The sequence below is a fragment of the Phaseolus vulgaris genome, chromosome 2, assembly GCF_051622355.1.
Source record: "Phaseolus vulgaris cultivar YP4 chromosome 2, ASM5162235v1, whole genome shotgun sequence".
Lineage (NCBI taxonomy): Eukaryota > Viridiplantae > Streptophyta > Magnoliopsida > Fabales > Fabaceae > Phaseolus > Phaseolus vulgaris.
The window spans coordinates 45,607,704-45,623,763 of NC_143499.1; the positions used below are offsets into that span (position 1 = coordinate 45,607,704).

The 16,060-nt window shown below is 36.1% G+C and overlaps 3 protein-coding genes across 6 annotated transcripts; 2 read left to right on the forward strand and 1 right to left on the reverse strand.

The window, feature by feature from the left end:
• Positions 1-446: 446 nt before the first annotated feature.
• LOC137812565 (trihelix transcription factor ASR3) lies at positions 447-2,529 on the forward strand. Its single transcript, XM_068614639.2, has 3 exons — positions 447-1,245; positions 1,463-1,516; positions 2,180-2,529. The coding sequence occupies exons 1-3, from the start codon at positions 480-482 to the stop codon at positions 2,437-2,439; spliced, it is 1,080 nt and encodes a 359-aa protein (XP_068470740.1). The 5' UTR covers positions 447-479; the 3' UTR covers positions 2,440-2,529.
• A 468-nt stretch (positions 2,530-2,997) lies between these two features.
• Positions 2,998-6,758, reverse strand: CHLM (magnesium-protoporphyrin IX methyltransferase). 4 transcript variants are annotated; one of them, XR_011081266.2, is made up of 4 exons: positions 5,978-6,758; positions 5,094-5,508; positions 3,428-3,554; positions 2,998-3,256 (listed from the first exon to the last, which is right to left on the reverse strand). XR_011081266.2 is itself a non-coding variant. In XM_068614643.2 (3 exons), the coding sequence occupies exons 1-2, from the start codon at positions 6,548-6,550 to the stop codon at positions 5,107-5,109; spliced, it is 975 nt and encodes a 324-aa protein (XP_068470744.1). In that variant the 5' UTR covers positions 6,551-6,758; the 3' UTR covers positions 2,998-3,256; positions 5,094-5,106. The 4 variants fall into 4 exon arrangements, 3 of the variants coding, with proteins under 3 accessions (XP_068470744.1, XP_068470743.1, XP_068470742.1); XM_068614643.2 differs by lacking the exon at positions 3,428-3,554; XM_068614642.2 differs by having other exon boundaries at positions 3,242-3,554.
• Positions 6,759-7,663: 905 nt separating this feature from the next.
• LOC137812567 (signal recognition particle-related / SRP-like protein) lies at positions 7,664-15,038 on the forward strand. Its single transcript, XM_068614644.2, has 14 exons — positions 7,664-7,945; positions 8,076-8,171; positions 8,314-8,380; positions 8,877-8,987; positions 9,639-9,834; positions 9,987-10,072; positions 10,326-10,521; positions 11,228-11,339; positions 12,004-12,131; positions 12,212-12,418; positions 12,559-12,668; positions 13,772-13,901; positions 14,274-14,420; positions 14,579-15,038. Exons 2-14 carry the CDS (start codon positions 8,081-8,083, stop codon positions 14,807-14,809), a joined length of 1,812 nt encoding a protein of 603 aa, XP_068470745.1. The 5' UTR covers positions 7,664-7,945; positions 8,076-8,080; the 3' UTR covers positions 14,810-15,038.
• The last annotated feature ends 1,022 nt before the right edge of the window (positions 15,039-16,060 follow it).

Sequence of the window (16,060 nt, forward strand, 5' to 3'; positions counted from 1 at the left end):
AAGGGAAGATCAGAATCACAAATTTTAAAGTACATTATTTTATTAATTAAAATTTACTACAAATTATAAAATAAAAAATCATTAACTAAGACTTGCGAGGTTAAACTTTATAATTTTGAAGAAATTTTAATTGATAAAGACCGTGTTCTAACATTTTACATGGAACAAGTAATTTATGAATTGAATTTTCCATATTATCCAATTCCAAATTATAGATTTATTAATTTTACAATAGTTAAATTAAAATTTAGATTAACACTTACTAAAAATTACAGGTATTAGAATTAAATTCACTTTTTTTTTATTTGTGTGAGAAATTAACGAGGAAATAATCTGACGTGGGAAGAAGTTTCGTAGTTGAAAAATATGGTACCTCTTTGGAAGTTCATTGAGTAACATAAAAGCACGTTTTTATTATATGTATCACCCTGTTCTTATCTTAATCTTCAGAGTGTTTCACTGAAACAAAGGGTGTGATCATGGCAGAAGAATCATCAGAGAAAATTTGTGAAGGTGTCTCTGAGTCTCCAACTACTACCCCAGTTGGAGGACAGACACCCCCAGAGGGTGACTCCAAGACACGAAGAATCAAAGCCACGAGACACCCTCGATGGACCAGACAAGAAACTCTGGTTCTGATAGAGTCTAAGAAAATGGTGGAAAGTGGGGAACAGGTTTGTCGGTTTAGATCAGCTTCAGGGTTCATCCAAAGCGACCCCAAATGGGAGATGGTGTCATCGTTTTGTCAGCAGCGTGGGGTGAAGAGAGGGGCGGTTCAGTGCAGGAAACGGTGGGGCAATCTGCTCACTGATTTCAGGAAGATCAAAAAGTGGGAATCTGGTGCGAAGGAGGAGAGTGAGTCGTTTTGGATCATGAGAAATGATGTGAGGAAGGAAAAGAAACTTCCGGGGTTCTTTGACTCGGTGGTGTACAATGTGTTGGATGGAGGGGTGTGCACCACTGTTGCATTTCCCTTGACACTGGTCAAGATGGTGCCGAAACTGGAGAATGGTTTTGCTGAGGTGGTGGGTCCGGAACAATGCAAGGAGAATGAGGAGGAAGAAGAGGAGGATGAGGCAATCGTTGATAGTGAGAAAATGAGTTGGAGCACCCAAGAGGAGAATATGGAGACCAATGTAGCTGCAAATATGTCCAATGGTGTTTTGAAAGTGCCACCAGGTTTCAAGGAGAAAGGGATCGCTGGGAGTCTCAGAAAGACCCCCTTACTCTCACTGCATACTCAAGGTACCAAGTTATGTGATTATTACACTCTCGTTTTGTTTGTGTTGTTCATAAGTTATGTAGTTCATTAGGGAATTTGAAGAGAATTACAATGTGCATGTTCCTTTTTACATTGTTTTATGCTCAAAATATAGACCATTTTAGTTTGCAATGGTTAATCTGTCATGTACCCTTTTCTTATTGATTAATTATTTTCTTGTTGCTTTCAACTAATAAGCAGAGAAGGAGAAGCAGCAGCAGCAAACGCCATCTTGCCAAGGGAACTATGATCCTTGTAATCAAACCAATTCACTTCTTCTGTGTACTACATGTTTGTCACTGTTGTTCAGTTTGACTGTGATGCAGTTTTATAGCACTTTTTGTCTCTCCTTTTTCAAAGAACTTTTTTGTCCCTAAAAAAATCTTTATATGCAACTGTTGCTCTCAATTGAATCAACAAACAATAATTCCTAACTATCACTAGGATTTCATTTGGCAATCCATTGCTGCATGACAGTAAATTTGTTGTTAAAGATCAATTACTAATTTCATTATGAAATTGTATTTCGTAAGAAGTTTTTCTAGCACGAATTACATGAATCAGCTTCTTTTGTGCGCCTATTCACAAAATGGTTTTCTTTTTAATTAGCATTTTCCTTTAGGAATATCATTTTAAACAGAGACTGCATCCTACTGAGATATAGAAGAATCACTTGTATTCACCAGGAATGTGTTAACAGTTGCAAACTATGATCTGCACGTGAAAATATTGCTTTAATCATTGAAATTAATCTTACGCGTATTTTTCAGACATTTGGTCAGTCAATCAAAATCATTATATGTTTGATCACTCATTTTATCTCATTGATACTGATGCATTGAATGATGAAAAGTCTAAGTACACTGAATTTGGTTCCAGAATTAATGACCTTTTTCTTACGAAAGTATTTTGGTTCAGGCTTTCAGACGGAACCTGTATTCCAGCATGGATACAAGAGAAAGCTGTTATCATCGGACAGTAGTGAGGACAACACAGATTTCAACAACAGTATTACCAAATTGCTTAGGAGGAACAGTGACATACTGAAAACCCATCTTGGAGCTCAGAACATAAATTATCAATTGGCCAGGGATCAGCAGAAGCAGCAAACTGATATCTTGGTTGCAGCCCTTGGAAAGCTCACAGATGCTCTCACAAAGATTGCTGACAAGCTGTAAATGAATTCACTTCACAAGGATATGCATATTACTGTTAATTATTGCACTAGATTTAATCATCATTATTTTCCCCCCTTTTAATTCATTTACGTGGACACATATCATCTAACCACTCTTATTTGCACACTCGCTAAAATGAAAATAAGACAAAATAAAAACAAGCATTAAATAAATTTAATTGATTAAAATAAAAATTGTATGTATTTTTTAGTGTGTAAATGTGAGGTGTTAAATGTGTGCATGTAAGGATTGCTTGCAAATTCTACTTTTTCCTTATTACTACTAAATAGTACGAAGAAGTAATTTGCAAGTTTAAACTTATACTATAACTTATGTTCATCAAAAGTTTAGTATGTGTTAGATATGCATTTTTAAACTCGGTTTTGAAAAAATAATTCTAATTGAAATTGAATTTAAAGTAATACGATTAATGTTTGAAAACTTTTACTTTGAAAACAAGTTGACTGTAAAATTTATAAATTAACATCCTAATGCAAAATATGGTTCGAGTCTTTGTTAAGGAGAGTAGTCTGAGGTTTCTATCAACAATAAAGACGCTTTTAAAGACAGAATCAAAAGGTGCGATACTTGCATTTTTGTCCAACATGTTAATTAATTGACTTACAACATCCCTGATTTTTTTATTATCATTACTATATACAAAAAATGTAACACAGGAACTAACTAATCCCCTTGAGTGATAATAGTTATAACTTCTGTATGGACAACATATATTGCCTTCATTCCACCAACCCAATGGACCAGTAAGTAACTCCCCAGAAAACAACATAGCCTCAATTCATTAGCATCTTCTACACTGTGAAGAAATATACACGATAGAATTATATGCGGAGAATAATAGCATGTAAAATCACGACACAGCCTTACAATTTACACAGAATTTCCTCTAATTATACAAAACTTACCATTCAGTCCTCTACATAGCTATAATACAGTATGATCTACATTGCTTTGGTCAAAGCCATACCTTCTGATAGCCAAGTTAATTCTTCCAAACCAAGTCCAATCCATATAATGCTTGCTCTAACTTGCATCTTCTTCAAGATTTCCGTGGTGAAATGCGTTCTTTACATTGAGCTAGAGGAGTGGCCAATCTAAAGTTGTTGCAGATATTAGGACTCTAATAGTATTTATTTTGACAAATGTTAGCTTTCTATTTGGAATATTTAAGAAGTGGGTTTCTGTTATGTTTTTTTGTTTACTTTAGTACCAATAAAGAATTTTTTAGTCGGGAAATCATTAAAGGTGTGTTAGGACGAATAAAAGCAGATTCAATCTTAGTAAGGCTTGATTCATCATTTAAAATGTTATAGGCAGACTGTGAAATTGGTGTGGCAGTTATATGAGGGGGGTTTATTTGTTGTAGGGCAGTCTTAATTTGTGGTGGCGGTTTTTGTGTAATATAGTTGAAAAATAAAGAATTGGTATATAAAGATCTTTCTGCATTGAAATGCAATACTGGATGAGCTTCTGCTTACATCCTGTATTTATAGTGTTGAAGCTCAACAAGACAGATAGTTATACTGTCTTACATAAACAAACTAACTGAAGCTACTACGAAAGAGAAAACCCTAATTAGTATAGCTACTTGTACAGAAAACAGAAATATAACTGATCACGAAAGACCTAACATTGAGAAGAATATTCTCTCGAATAAAAGTTCAAACATTTTTATTCTGTACTAGGTGACAACTTTAAAATAGAGAAAAGAACCAGAACACTATATTGACCAAAATTCCATTTCTACCAATTGTCTTTAGTCATCATATACGAAGAAAACAAATAATGCTTTAGTTCGTAGGCCCACAAGGGGAATAACAGTACTCTGTTAATTTAAATGTAGATGGTTAAAACACACCACTCTTCTTTTGCATCTAACTGCAATTTTATTTTGACAAGGAAACAATGGAGTTGAAATTATACCTAGGTAAAAAGTGTGATTAAATAACTTCATATGAAGAAAGTCAATCAAAACTACTCATGGTGAAATTATCAAGGTTCAATTTTAAAGTGAACACTCCTTGACCAGAACTTTGCTTTCGATATCTGATAATGCAATCATATTTTGCTGCCTCCATATGACTAGTATAGTGTTTATTTACTTTTATAATTCTAATGCTTCAAGCATTGCTTGCAGGGAGCTCGTAAGCGTTTTGATAAATCCTCCCTTGTATACGACCAGGTCCTCATTTTCCCAACAAGGTTACAGAGTGGTGAACTCTGCATCCGTAGATTTTGGGTAAAATGTGTTTTAAGTCTCTTAAGTTTTGGTCCCTGTATTTTCTGAAATGCGGAGGATTTTTGGTCCCTCGCTAGGTTGTAATGAAGGATGGGATCGTGGAAGAAATCCACTCTATCTCAGAAAAAACTGAAACCACTTATTTTAAAATGGAAGGACTAGAACCAAATATTGAGGGATCTAAAATACATTTTACCATAGGTTTTGTTTCTGCTACGGATTTATCTCTGAGATATACAATATACTAAACATAGCCTCAATTAATCAGCATCTTCTACACTATGAAGAAATATACATGATAGAATTATATGCGGAGAATATTAACATACAAAATCACGAGATATAATGCCTTACACTTTATACTAAGACTTTCCTCCAATTATACAAAACTTACCTTTCAGTCCTCACTACATAGGAACAGCCTCAATAAGCTTAGCAAAGTAAAATTGAGTAGTGATTAAGCCTTTCTTCCTTATGGTCCAGCCAACCTTTTTCAATGCTCTTTCAACATCTGCTTCGGAGTGAAGATATGCCCTTGTTGCCTTTGAAGGACCAGGGAACAACTCTCCAATCCTCTTTAGTATATCATAATAAAACGTCTTCGGAGCAAAACTCAGAATCAATCGGTTGTTGGCCAATGACGCAAGGTGACCGATCATCCCATCAGCTTTACTTTGAGGGTAATGAATCAAAACATCAAGGCAGATCACAGTGTCATACTTTCCATCCAAACTCTCTAAATCCTTCACTACAAACTTTGGCAACACAGGGGCAGATCCATTTCCATCGGCTACAAGTTGTTCTTTTGCCTGCACCAAATAGCAAGGGGTAGCTCAGCTAATCATCTTACTAATGTTCATCCACTATTTAACTTGCTAATTCTTTCATCAAGCTCGTTTAGGTTTCAAAACAGGTAAATTTAAGCTTAATATCAAACTCAAACACGACATTAAAGAGTTTGGTAGAATGGAGCACAATCCAGGACCTTATCCACGTCACGTGCTCAAAGTCTAAATCAGACGTCACATGCATATCCACTATGCGGGTATTTATCGGATTTCAATAATTTATTGGATAGTTATCAATTTTGAAAATTTTAAATGTCATGTTAAAAAATGCCTTCAATTCCTTTCGCTACGCAAATGAAACACTAATAAAATATTAAATTAACAGCTTTAAAACTAGGAAATATAAAAAAGAATTAAAGTATAAATAAATACTAATAAAACAAACTAAGCACCGTTATTTAGAAGAAGAAGAAAAGGAAAACAGGGTAACCTGTTTCTCAGCTTCAGCAACCATGGCAGCGGATATATCACTGGAGAACACGACAGCGCCCTCTTTCGCGAGAGGAATCGATAGCGAACCGGTCCCACACCCAGCGTCGCAAACCGTAACGCCCTGAAGCGACCCTTCGTCCTTCAACATGTTCAGCGTGTTCTCCACGGTCTTCGCGTGTCCCAACCGAATGTCGCGCTGAACACGGTTCACCTCGTCCGTGTCACCGTAGATTTTCTTCCACCGCTGGAACCCGGAGTTGTTGAAGTACTCCCTCACCACCTCCTTGTCTCCTCCGCCCACCTCCTCCGCCTGCAACTGCCGCCGCCGCTCGGGGTCCGTCAGCGACAGCACCGCCGCCAGCGCCGCCACGAACCCCCCGCTCACCACCGCGACCGTGGTACCATCGATAGCACCCGAGACATCGGCCGCGGTGGCCGTCGAGAGCGGCGGGATGGCAAATGCCGGCGATAGCGGGAGTTTGTGCGGTTTGTGAGAAAATCGAGGGAGACTGGTGGTTCTGTTAGGGTTTGGAACGATGAGTGAAGACCACAGGGACGACGAGAACGCCATCTTGGGTTTGTGTGCGGTTACCGGGCGGTGACAGCGTGGAACGTGAAGGACTGAAGAGTGGAGGAAGTAGTTGAAATGTTATCCAGGATAAGATAGCATTCCAGTTTCCATGCTTGCGCTGATTCTCGTGGGTCCATACACATGCTGTGCATTCCTATACCTGAACTTTCCACCGTCAATTTTAATAAAGAAATATCAACGGTTCAGATTAAAATGGGATAAGAAAATAAATAACATGAACTCAATTTTAAAATTGTTTTTTTAAATACAAATTTTCATCGTAAAAACTTGCATGGGCAAGTTAGCTTATATAGTTATATACAGTTATTAGAAGCTAAATAAAATACACAAATAGCATATGCATAAGGATTGAAATGCGAAGAGTAACATATTTATAAAAAGTTATATTTATAACGACTCAAATTAAAATAATGTATTTGTAAGAATTAAGATAAGGAATGTTGTGTTTGTAAGAACCAAAAACTAAAGTAACACATTTATATAATTAAGATAAATGACATATTTACAAAAGTAAATATCTAATAAATCTTTTGTAATCAATATTCAACAACTAAATTGATAGTAAAATAATGATTATTTAATTATATACTAAAGATTAATAACAACAAACAATATATTATGTAGAGGAGCAACTCAATTTAAGTTGATTTTCGTGAGTTTTTAAAATGATCACATGATCGTACTTACGATAACAAATGGTTAATTATGTTAAAACTGAAAATGATTGACTTGTTCATTTTTCATATGATTGATAAGAATTGCGCATAAATATATTAATTAAAGTGTCCAAAAATCATAATTAATACGGAACAAATTTAAATATAACAAAAGTACAATTTTTTAAAGCTAAATTGTCAAAATACATAGAACGCTAAAAGGAAATAATTATTAGTAGTTATAATACAAATTAAAGGTTCCGAATTAATGAATTCAGCAATTCAGAAATCAATAATTTATGCAGAATTTATTTCTCGAACATTCTCTCAAGAAAAAGTTTCGAAAATTCGTAGCACACTTCCAGATCTCGATTTTCGGTAATTACAGCGTCCTTTTTCAAATTAAAGGTCAATGCCAGTTAACATTTAGAAAATTATGGGGGTGCAGGAAGAAAAACATAGGGGTGCAGGAAGAAGAAGCCGAGGTCCAAATCCTCAGAAGGCTATGGCTGGGCTGACCCATTTAAACATACGGGCCAACTACAGTGTTTTGCTTACTGACCGCGGTCTTCACTTTTTTTTCTTGCATCGACAGTTTCATTCTGTTCGGAGTCTTTTCTTTTGTCACAGTGTCCGTAAGTAACGTTCGTAGGGGCTCGGCGCTCAGCTCTGCTTCAACCTCAATCCTTTCACGACGCCCAAAACCCTCGTTCATCAGGTTTGTCTCATTCCCTAATATCTCTATTTCGAGATCTGTTGCAGCGTCATGATTCTTCTTCGATCGAACCTTCAATTCTATTTTCTCTCATTTCCTCATTTGATTGTGTGGTCGATTTGAACAAATTAAGGCTCCATGGGCAAGGAGAGCCAAGTCTCCGCTATGGATGTCGACGCTCCGAAACCGGCTAGTTCCGATCAGATCGTTCCCAAGTTCTCCGTTAACGGTTTGTCTTTTCCTTCGCTGTCCAATGCTGTTCCATTCATGTTCCTACAGTCTTTTTTTACCAAAGAAAACGAAAATACCGCGTTCAGTAGTGGAACTTTGATGATTGATGCAATTGATATTTTTGTTTTAAACTTTACCAGTGCTCCAGCTGTTGAAATCGGCGCAAATGCAGCATGGCTTGCGCCACGGCGATTACACTCGCTATAGGTATGTACTTCTGTAGTTGCTACCACGATGTCAATCAAATAACATTGCATTTTATTTCATTTCTGTCTGTAGATGTATTATAAACTGTATCAAAGGTTTTAAATCGAGGGCGGAGTTTCGTTGCTCCTTAACATTGCATGTAAACACGGTCAATGAGGCTGCAATTACTGTTACAGTAAGTCAAGAGACCTTGACTTAGTGGCCTGCTGTGGATGCTTTCTAAAACCTCGTTGGTATTCCTAACAACGATTCATTTGGGAGATACAATGTCTGTTGATTTTTCAGATTTGCTTTTATTCTGATTGTTGTGTATAACATGTTTCCTTTATAATTTGTGTTCCTTGGTGCTCTAGACCTTGAGTCTTCTTACATTTGTGGACTTTCCATTCAGTTTATGCAATCACCTTATTGAAACCACCGATCCAATCTGTTGCTTTAGCTAACATTTTGAAATATGTATAGATTGGTAATGGATGTACTTTTTTGCTCATCGTAGGAGGTATTGCACAGCTCGTCTGAGGAGGTTGTATAAATCGTTGAAGTTTACCCATGGTCGTGGCAAATATTCTAAAAGGGCCATAACTGAATCTACTGTCTCTGAAGTAAGGTATGCTTTGCTTATGGGATTTTTCTTTTCTGACACAAGTTTTTGTCCCATTTTATAGTTGATTTGAAATTATTATGGATGGCAAGAATAAAAAGGCTCTAATTGGATGTTAGTTGTTAGGCTTTACTATCTTAATTGCCATGAATAATTCCCTGGGGTTGTTGCACTCTTGAATCTCACAGATATCTCTATTCACTTTTCTATTGCTAAGATTATGTGCAAGTTGTTACCTGAACCTAAAACAATCTGCAATAGGAATCGAATTTATTATAAAACTGACAACAAGGAAACACCCAAGCAACCCTAGTAATTGCAAACTATCCTCTTCTCCTCTCTTCTCTCAAATTCATACTCCCTCTCGTGCCACAGGGCGTGTTTGTTAGGATCTAGTTTAACAGAAAATTCTCCAATATCTTCCCTGTCACTTCCCATTCCACCTCCCATCTCTTCCATGTCCCCATTCTTCCTTAGTGGTGGGCCCATGAGTGGACTCATCACAAATACCTAAATACTTCTATGAAACCACCATTTAGACCTTGTTTCTTAGAATTTTAATAATTTATGGAAAAAAGAAAATAAATACATCTGTCTGGCAACTATTTTAATTGGACATTTATTTCTAACATTGGAAGTTTTTTGGTTTCAAATCAGGTTTCTTCATCTAATTTTGTATACAGCAGAGAGAGCTTGGAGTCATGCCATGGAGAAAAGGCAGCTTCCAAATGGTCCAAATGCAAGTCAACGTATATATTTGATTGGTAGGTTGCGGAAAGCAGTAAAATGGGCTACTTTGTTTTCACAATTGTGTGCGGTCAAGGCAGATTCTAGAACATCTTTGGAAGCTGAGGTGTGTCTTCTATTTCCCCATCTGGTTATGATTAGTTTACTGCTGTATTTTGTTCCCCTCTCTTCCTGGTGCAGTTTTTTTATGATTCACTGCTTCAGAGGCTGTCAACAAGCGAGCATTTCATTCTTTCTCTTTTGTTCATGGAATTTTAGGCATATGAATCCTATATGAAAGGGAGTTTGTTGTTTGAGCAAGATCAGAACTGGGACGTGGCTTTAAAGAACTTCAAAAGTGCTAGGTACATTGATTCTGCGTCCATGATTCATGCATATTGCCTAGAAAAAGAAGACAACATAGATGCTCTTTTTGGTAAACAAGATAAAAACTGAAAACTGGAAGGAGATAATTTTGTTAATGATTTGATATTACGTGTTCTTTCAGCAAATGCATGTTTAATTTGTGACCATGTGATCTAGCATACTAGATTTTGGGATGCTTGTGTTTTTCTAGGTCACACTGCTGAAGTTTTTAACCATCTCTTTATGTAATAGGGCTGTCTATGAGGAATTAGGGAAATATGGAGATCTGGATAACCAAGTTTTGTGTCGTGAGCGAGTTGAGGAGCTAGAACCTAGTATCCGTTACTGCCTTCACAAAATTGGCCAGTCAAATCTACAGGCCTCTGAACTCTTACAAATTGGTGATGTGGAAGGTCCTGCATTAGACCTTTTTAAAGCTAAACTAGAGGTTGGTATAAATTTCTTTTGTATGATTGGGAAAAAAGAAACAAGTAATATATATGCAAATCAATACATTCATTTGGAAAAGTTGCGTTGAGACACCGATCTTTAAGTGTTGATAAACTTTCTCAAATAATCTACCTTCAACTCAAGAACTTTTTTCACCAGAAAATCCAGCTTGATGCTTGATCTCTTTACATCAGGGTCCTTAGGTACAAATTTTTTGTAATTCCTAGTGCATCATGCCTTCCTGTAATTGTTTGGTTGGAGGGAAATGAAGGGTTAAAGTCACTCCCCACTTGTTGTGTCTCCAATATCAGTGAGTTGAATACAGAAAGCGATTTGTAGATTTTGGACCTTGTAGACTAAATTTTTCTGAGATTTTATTTTAATCCTTATCTATCTCCATTACTATTTATGACAGTATAGCACTATATTATTCATATTTTCTCTTAACTCCTTTTGTGAACCAAACAAGGTTTATCATCCGTTTCTCGTAAACCAAACCAAACAAGGGGACCTATCCTTTCCTCCATTATAACCCCTCCGTCCCCTTTCCCACTTTAAATGTATCATGTGTACCTTTGTCTATTATTTATATTACACCATTTTATGATTATCCATTCTATTAGTTGAATCAGGTAGGCTACTTTTTTTAATCATTCATTTATTTCCAATGATAAAAGTACTGAATTGAATAATGTTTGTTTCAGGCTGTCATGGCTGAGGCAAGATCTCAACAAGCTGCTTCCATGACAGAATTCCTTTGGTTTGGCCACAGATTTCCTATTTCAAATGCCAAAACAAGGGTTTCGATCCTGAAAGGTTGGTTGCTTTTCTGTCCTACTAATTAATTGGCTAGTAAGCTGAAAACAAAGTTATCTGTTGATTGTACTTAACAGTAATCTTTTCACGTCTTAACCTAATCTTTGTCCCATCTCTTTTTCCAATCTGTAAAATGGCATCACTACCCTGCAGGAGATTCTTTCCTTTTTGTTGTGTTTTCTTTCATCATGTTCTGTAATAAAGTTATTGCACTGTTGCCTACACTACATGACCTTTTTCCCCATGTGAATATCAGTGATGCTAATTTATTTGGGAGCTAACATTAAATTGCAATCCTGTCCTCCGAGGCTTCATTTCACATTGCGAAAATTTTATTGGAATAACAATTGGATTATTATTTTTTGTTGTCCATGATATGATAAGTATATTTATTAATGCAAAAACACTTCATTTCGCCTAATAGTTTCTGTGCATGTGGATCTGAGTATTCAATTTTTATTTTCATGTAAAATGCATTCGTTTCTATAATTGTGATTCATGAATATGCAACATTTTTTTTTTTTTTTTTTTAAATGTAGCTGATTGTCTGATTTAAAATATGGTATTTTTTGCTATAGATATATGCTTATATCATGTAATGCTTCTATCTGAATATTTTTCTTAGCTATATCAAGTAATTTTCCTATCTGCATATTTTTCCCAGCTCAGGAGTTGGAGAAAGATATACATGGTCCATCGGCCGACTCAATTCCAGCAGACAAAAGACTAGTTATTTTTGACAAAATCTTTTCTGCATATCATGAAGCCCGAGGCTATATTCGGGCTGATTTGGTATGGGAAATTACTCTGTCAACTAAGAATTATCATCAAAATGATTTTACTTGTTAGTACTAAATTTATTTTGGTTTTAGGCCACTACAGGAAGTGCAGAAAGCGTGAAAGATGATTTGAATGGTTTGGACAAGGCTGTCAGTGCTGTCCTTGGAGAAAGAACCATTGAACGCAACCTGTTGTTGGTTAAGGTTGCAAAAAGCAAACTTGCAAAGCGGCATGATGATAAAAATGAGAAAGTCACCAAACCTGAAGAGCTTGTTCGCTTATATGATCTCTTGCTACAGGTTGATATCCATTTTTTGTTGTGAACTTGCATGAAATGAACAAATATTTCTTTGTATAAGGACTTTCAGGCTGGTGCATTTTTATTTTATGTGCTCATCAATTTGAAATTCAATGCTAATATCAATCACCCATTTGGCAGAATACAGCTGATCTATCTGATTTAGTCAGTTCTGGAAGGGATAAAAAACCAGAAGAAGTTAGCTTTGCTGAAGTGTGTTCATGCAAAAGTTTGGCTTTTCGAGCTCAGAGGTTTCCTTCTTGGAGCAAATATTTTTATACTGCTAGAAATTTAGTTTATTGCTTGCTAAATGCACACATGGATACACACTATTTCATATTTTTAGGGTAGCTATAATTTTCAAGTATATATTTTTAAAAAAAATTCGTACCCAAAGTATTTTTGGGGATTTTGTAAAAGAGAACCCTCTAATTACTGTTCACCCAAAGATCCTTGCTGTTCATCCCTTTTAAATTTGGGATGGGCCTAAATGCGAAAGCTATCTCATAAGGGGGGAGGATTGTCCAAGCCATTTATACGCACTACTTTGATCATATATGTAGTCTCTATGCGGGATCTCTAGACAGACAACTCATGCCTAGGACTTGACTTTTGGAGTGTGAATTACAATTTCATGTTTTTCTTAAATTTTTATATTACACTAGTAGGAACTCTTTTGGGAGATCTGTGACCAAAGTTCATTTCTTTGACAATTTAGGGTTAATCCAATCTTAGGAAGTGAGTTGAGCTTCACTCAATGCCAAGAGGTAGCATAAAAAAGGAGGATTGCCTAAGTTTTACAACGAGTATTCTGGCCACATTCCTAACTAATACCACAAACGGCTTCCCCTTCTTATTCTGAATTAGACATATGAAGTACAATGTTTATGAGATAGAGCATCTATAGGTAGTCCAACGTTAAAACCGGGTAGGCTCTTGTGCCATATTAGAAAACTAATTAAGGTCAAGACCTAGTCTGGATAAACTGTTCCTAAACTCGTAAGAAAAGAAAATAAGAAGGAAAAATTAACAAGCTTTTGCTATAAAGTGAAATTAACTTATCCAATAAAATTGATGTTTAACTCACGGGAGAACAAATTCCATCTTTTTTTTTTGGTATTTTTGTCTCCTTAGCGTTCTTATGGAGAAACTTGTCCAAACAAGGCCTTATTCACTCCTTAGCTACCTCAAGGGATGAGGATTGCCCAAACTTACTAAGTTTATTTTTCCTATATTTGCACTTGATGTTGGATTTTAACAACCCCCTTGAAAAATATGCTCTTTGATGATCACCTATCTTCTTAATGCTTTTAACTAACTTGATGTATTGATATGTGCTCACAACTTCATGCAGGTGCTTTTATGTTGCGAAGTCATACAGTGTGGCTGGGATGAGGGCTGAAGCATATGCATTGTACTGTCGTGCTCGCAATTTGGCTGATGATGCCTTGAAAAAAATTCAAATGTTAGATGGTGATAATAAGGTAATTTTAATCTTTTGTTTTCCTGGATCAGATTGGGGAAATTGGACGCCTCACTGATCAATTATTGTACTGCATTATGGTTTACTACAATAATTTTTCGGGAGGACAACTTTGATCTAGTTGGGTGCTAAAGTTTTCCTTGTCTCATTTAATTCTAACTTTCATAACTTTTAAACACTTGGTGGACCGTGAAGTTGAGTGTGAAATCAAAAGTTATCAACTGGAAAGAATTAATCAAGTAAACATAGGTATCTTGTATAAAGATTGGATCAGTAGTATACAAAAGGCCTTTGTGTTATTGTTGCCCTCCATTTGATTTTATTGACTGTGTGTTTTCTTTATTTTTTTTTCATTGTTTGTTCGGTTTCACAGACTATGGTTAAAGAGTTGGAGGACTTGTGCAAGGAGTGCCGATCTAACAGTTGTATTGAGCATGCGTTGGGGACCATAGAGGAAAAAAAGACTCAAGAGAATCTATCTGAAAAGGTCTCCAATATATCATTGACCGGAACTGAGCGGGTACTTATGTTTCTACTTATACAATGATCCCTTTGTTTTTTTCTGCTCATGCATTATCATGACATGTTTTTTTTAACCTTATTGAATTTGTAATATCTCAGGAGTTAATAGTGTCTTGTGCATTTATTGATATATACTGACATGTATGTCTGTTACAGTTGGAGAAGTTCCTTCTTGAGAAACTTGAAGTTTATGAGTCTGCTGTGGGTGATTCAAATGTGAAGTGTACACCACGTATTACAGGCTTTCCCCCATCTTTCCAGGCAATTTCCCGTAATCCTATTGTGCTGGATCTGGCTTATAACATGATTGAATTCCCAGCTATTGAAAATAGGATGAAGAAGGATAGAAAAGCCAAGGGCGGCTTTATTAGTAGAATATTTGGATGAGTGTATTTGATTAGGTTTTTGGTTCTTCAAACTGAGTAGTACTGGCAACTGATCTGGTGGATTCTTTTGTTGAATATTGTGAATTTTGAGATGTCAAGTACAAATTTTGGGAGGTCTAAATATTTGGAAGTGGAGACTAGACTCAAATTTGAGGAAACATTTAAATCTGAAATTTGCTATACCATTCTTTTTTGAGAAATGCAAACATAAGATATCGGAGTTGCCTTCATATATTCAGCACAGCCGACCATACGTGAAAGTGCAATGTTTTAGGAGGCAGGTCTTCTGGAATCGTATGTTAAACTGTTGATGAGGTATAGCACAACGTCAATGAGTAAAACTGAGCCCCTGTCTCTCTGTCTGTCTCAAAATCTGTACAAGATTGTTGATTTCTGAAAAGACAGTGATAGCTTTGACAACTCTTGTATTTTTTGGCCACTTCTGTACCTTTTTCTAAGAAATCTGAAAGTACTTAACTATTCCACACCGCAGGCCATTGTTTTTGTATACTACTAATAATAATGGCCTAGTTTTAGTTGGTATCGAGCGCGTAGTTTTAAACGGGACAATTGCGACATACCCAAGTTGATTTTACGTTTGCCGTGCTTGTTGCAGAACATTAGCTTACGCTGAGCGTAGGTCATCAGACCCGTCTTGCATGCATGCACCTTGCCTGTTTTAAAGCAAAGCCAACTATATTTTTACCTCCATAGTTTGATCCAAATTCAGCCATTTCTTTGAAGACTTTGCGTTTGTTGGATTCATAAATCATAGGTCCCATAACATAAGATCAAAATTTGAGGTTGAAATATGGTTGACATAGTGTTGTCATATTCAGTGTTTGGATGACAAGAAGCAACACTCTTTTCAACCAAGGTATTCTTGAATGAAAGGCTATAGGCAGCATACGCCGACGATTTATTTCTCATTTGTGAAAAGGATTTCTAATCTACTAACATTTTTAGAGGTCCTAATATGATCGAGAATCATGACATAACCTGACATATCTAAATGGGGTACAAAACAGTAACATAATATTGCTCATTGGGGAACTAATTGAATTGACATGTAGTGTGTCAACTATAGATAACTTGTTGAGTAGGCCTGAAGTTGTACATGCCCGTTAACATTGACACTACTAAGTAGTTGATATATTTTTCTTACACAATTTTCTCATATTATTAGGTATTGCCTGGTAACATTTGTTTTGCATATATAATATATCTTTTGTTTTGCGGATAAAATTATTGT

What these genes read in the sequence shown, in the direction of transcription:
- CHLM (XM_068614643.2), bottom strand. Translation starts at nt 6,550, where the DNA reads ATGGCGTTCTCGTCGTCCCTGTGGTCTTCACTCATCGTTCCAAACCCT. An exon ending in TTGCTGAAGCTGAGAAACAG is followed by an intron (nt 5,509 to 5,977) that starts GTTACCCTGTTT and finishes TATTTGGTGCAG; the next exon opens with GCAAAAGAACAACTTGTAGC.
- LOC137812567 (XM_068614644.2), top strand. Translation starts at nt 8,081, where the DNA reads ATGGGCAAGGAGAGCCAAGTCTCCGCTATGGATGTCGACGCTCCGAAA. An exon ending in TCTACTGTCTCTGAAGTAAG is followed by an intron (nt 8,988 to 9,638) that starts GTATGCTTTGCT and finishes GTTTCAAATCAG; the next exon opens with GTTTCTTCATCTAATTTTGT. An exon ending in AAGGGTTTCGATCCTGAAAG is followed by an intron (nt 11,340 to 12,003) that starts GTTGGTTGCTTT and finishes TATTTTTCCCAG; the next exon opens with CTCAGGAGTTGGAGAAAGAT.
- LOC137812565 (XM_068614639.2), top strand. Translation starts at nt 480, where the DNA reads ATGGCAGAAGAATCATCAGAGAAAATTTGTGAAGGTGTCTCTGAGTCT. An exon ending in ACTCTCACTGCATACTCAAG is followed by an intron (nt 1,246 to 1,462) that starts GTACCAAGTTAT and finishes ACTAATAAGCAG; the next exon opens with AGAAGGAGAAGCAGCAGCAG. An exon ending in CCAAGGGAACTATGATCCTT is followed by an intron (nt 1,517 to 2,179) that starts GTAATCAAACCA and finishes ATTTTGGTTCAG; the next exon opens with GCTTTCAGACGGAACCTGTA.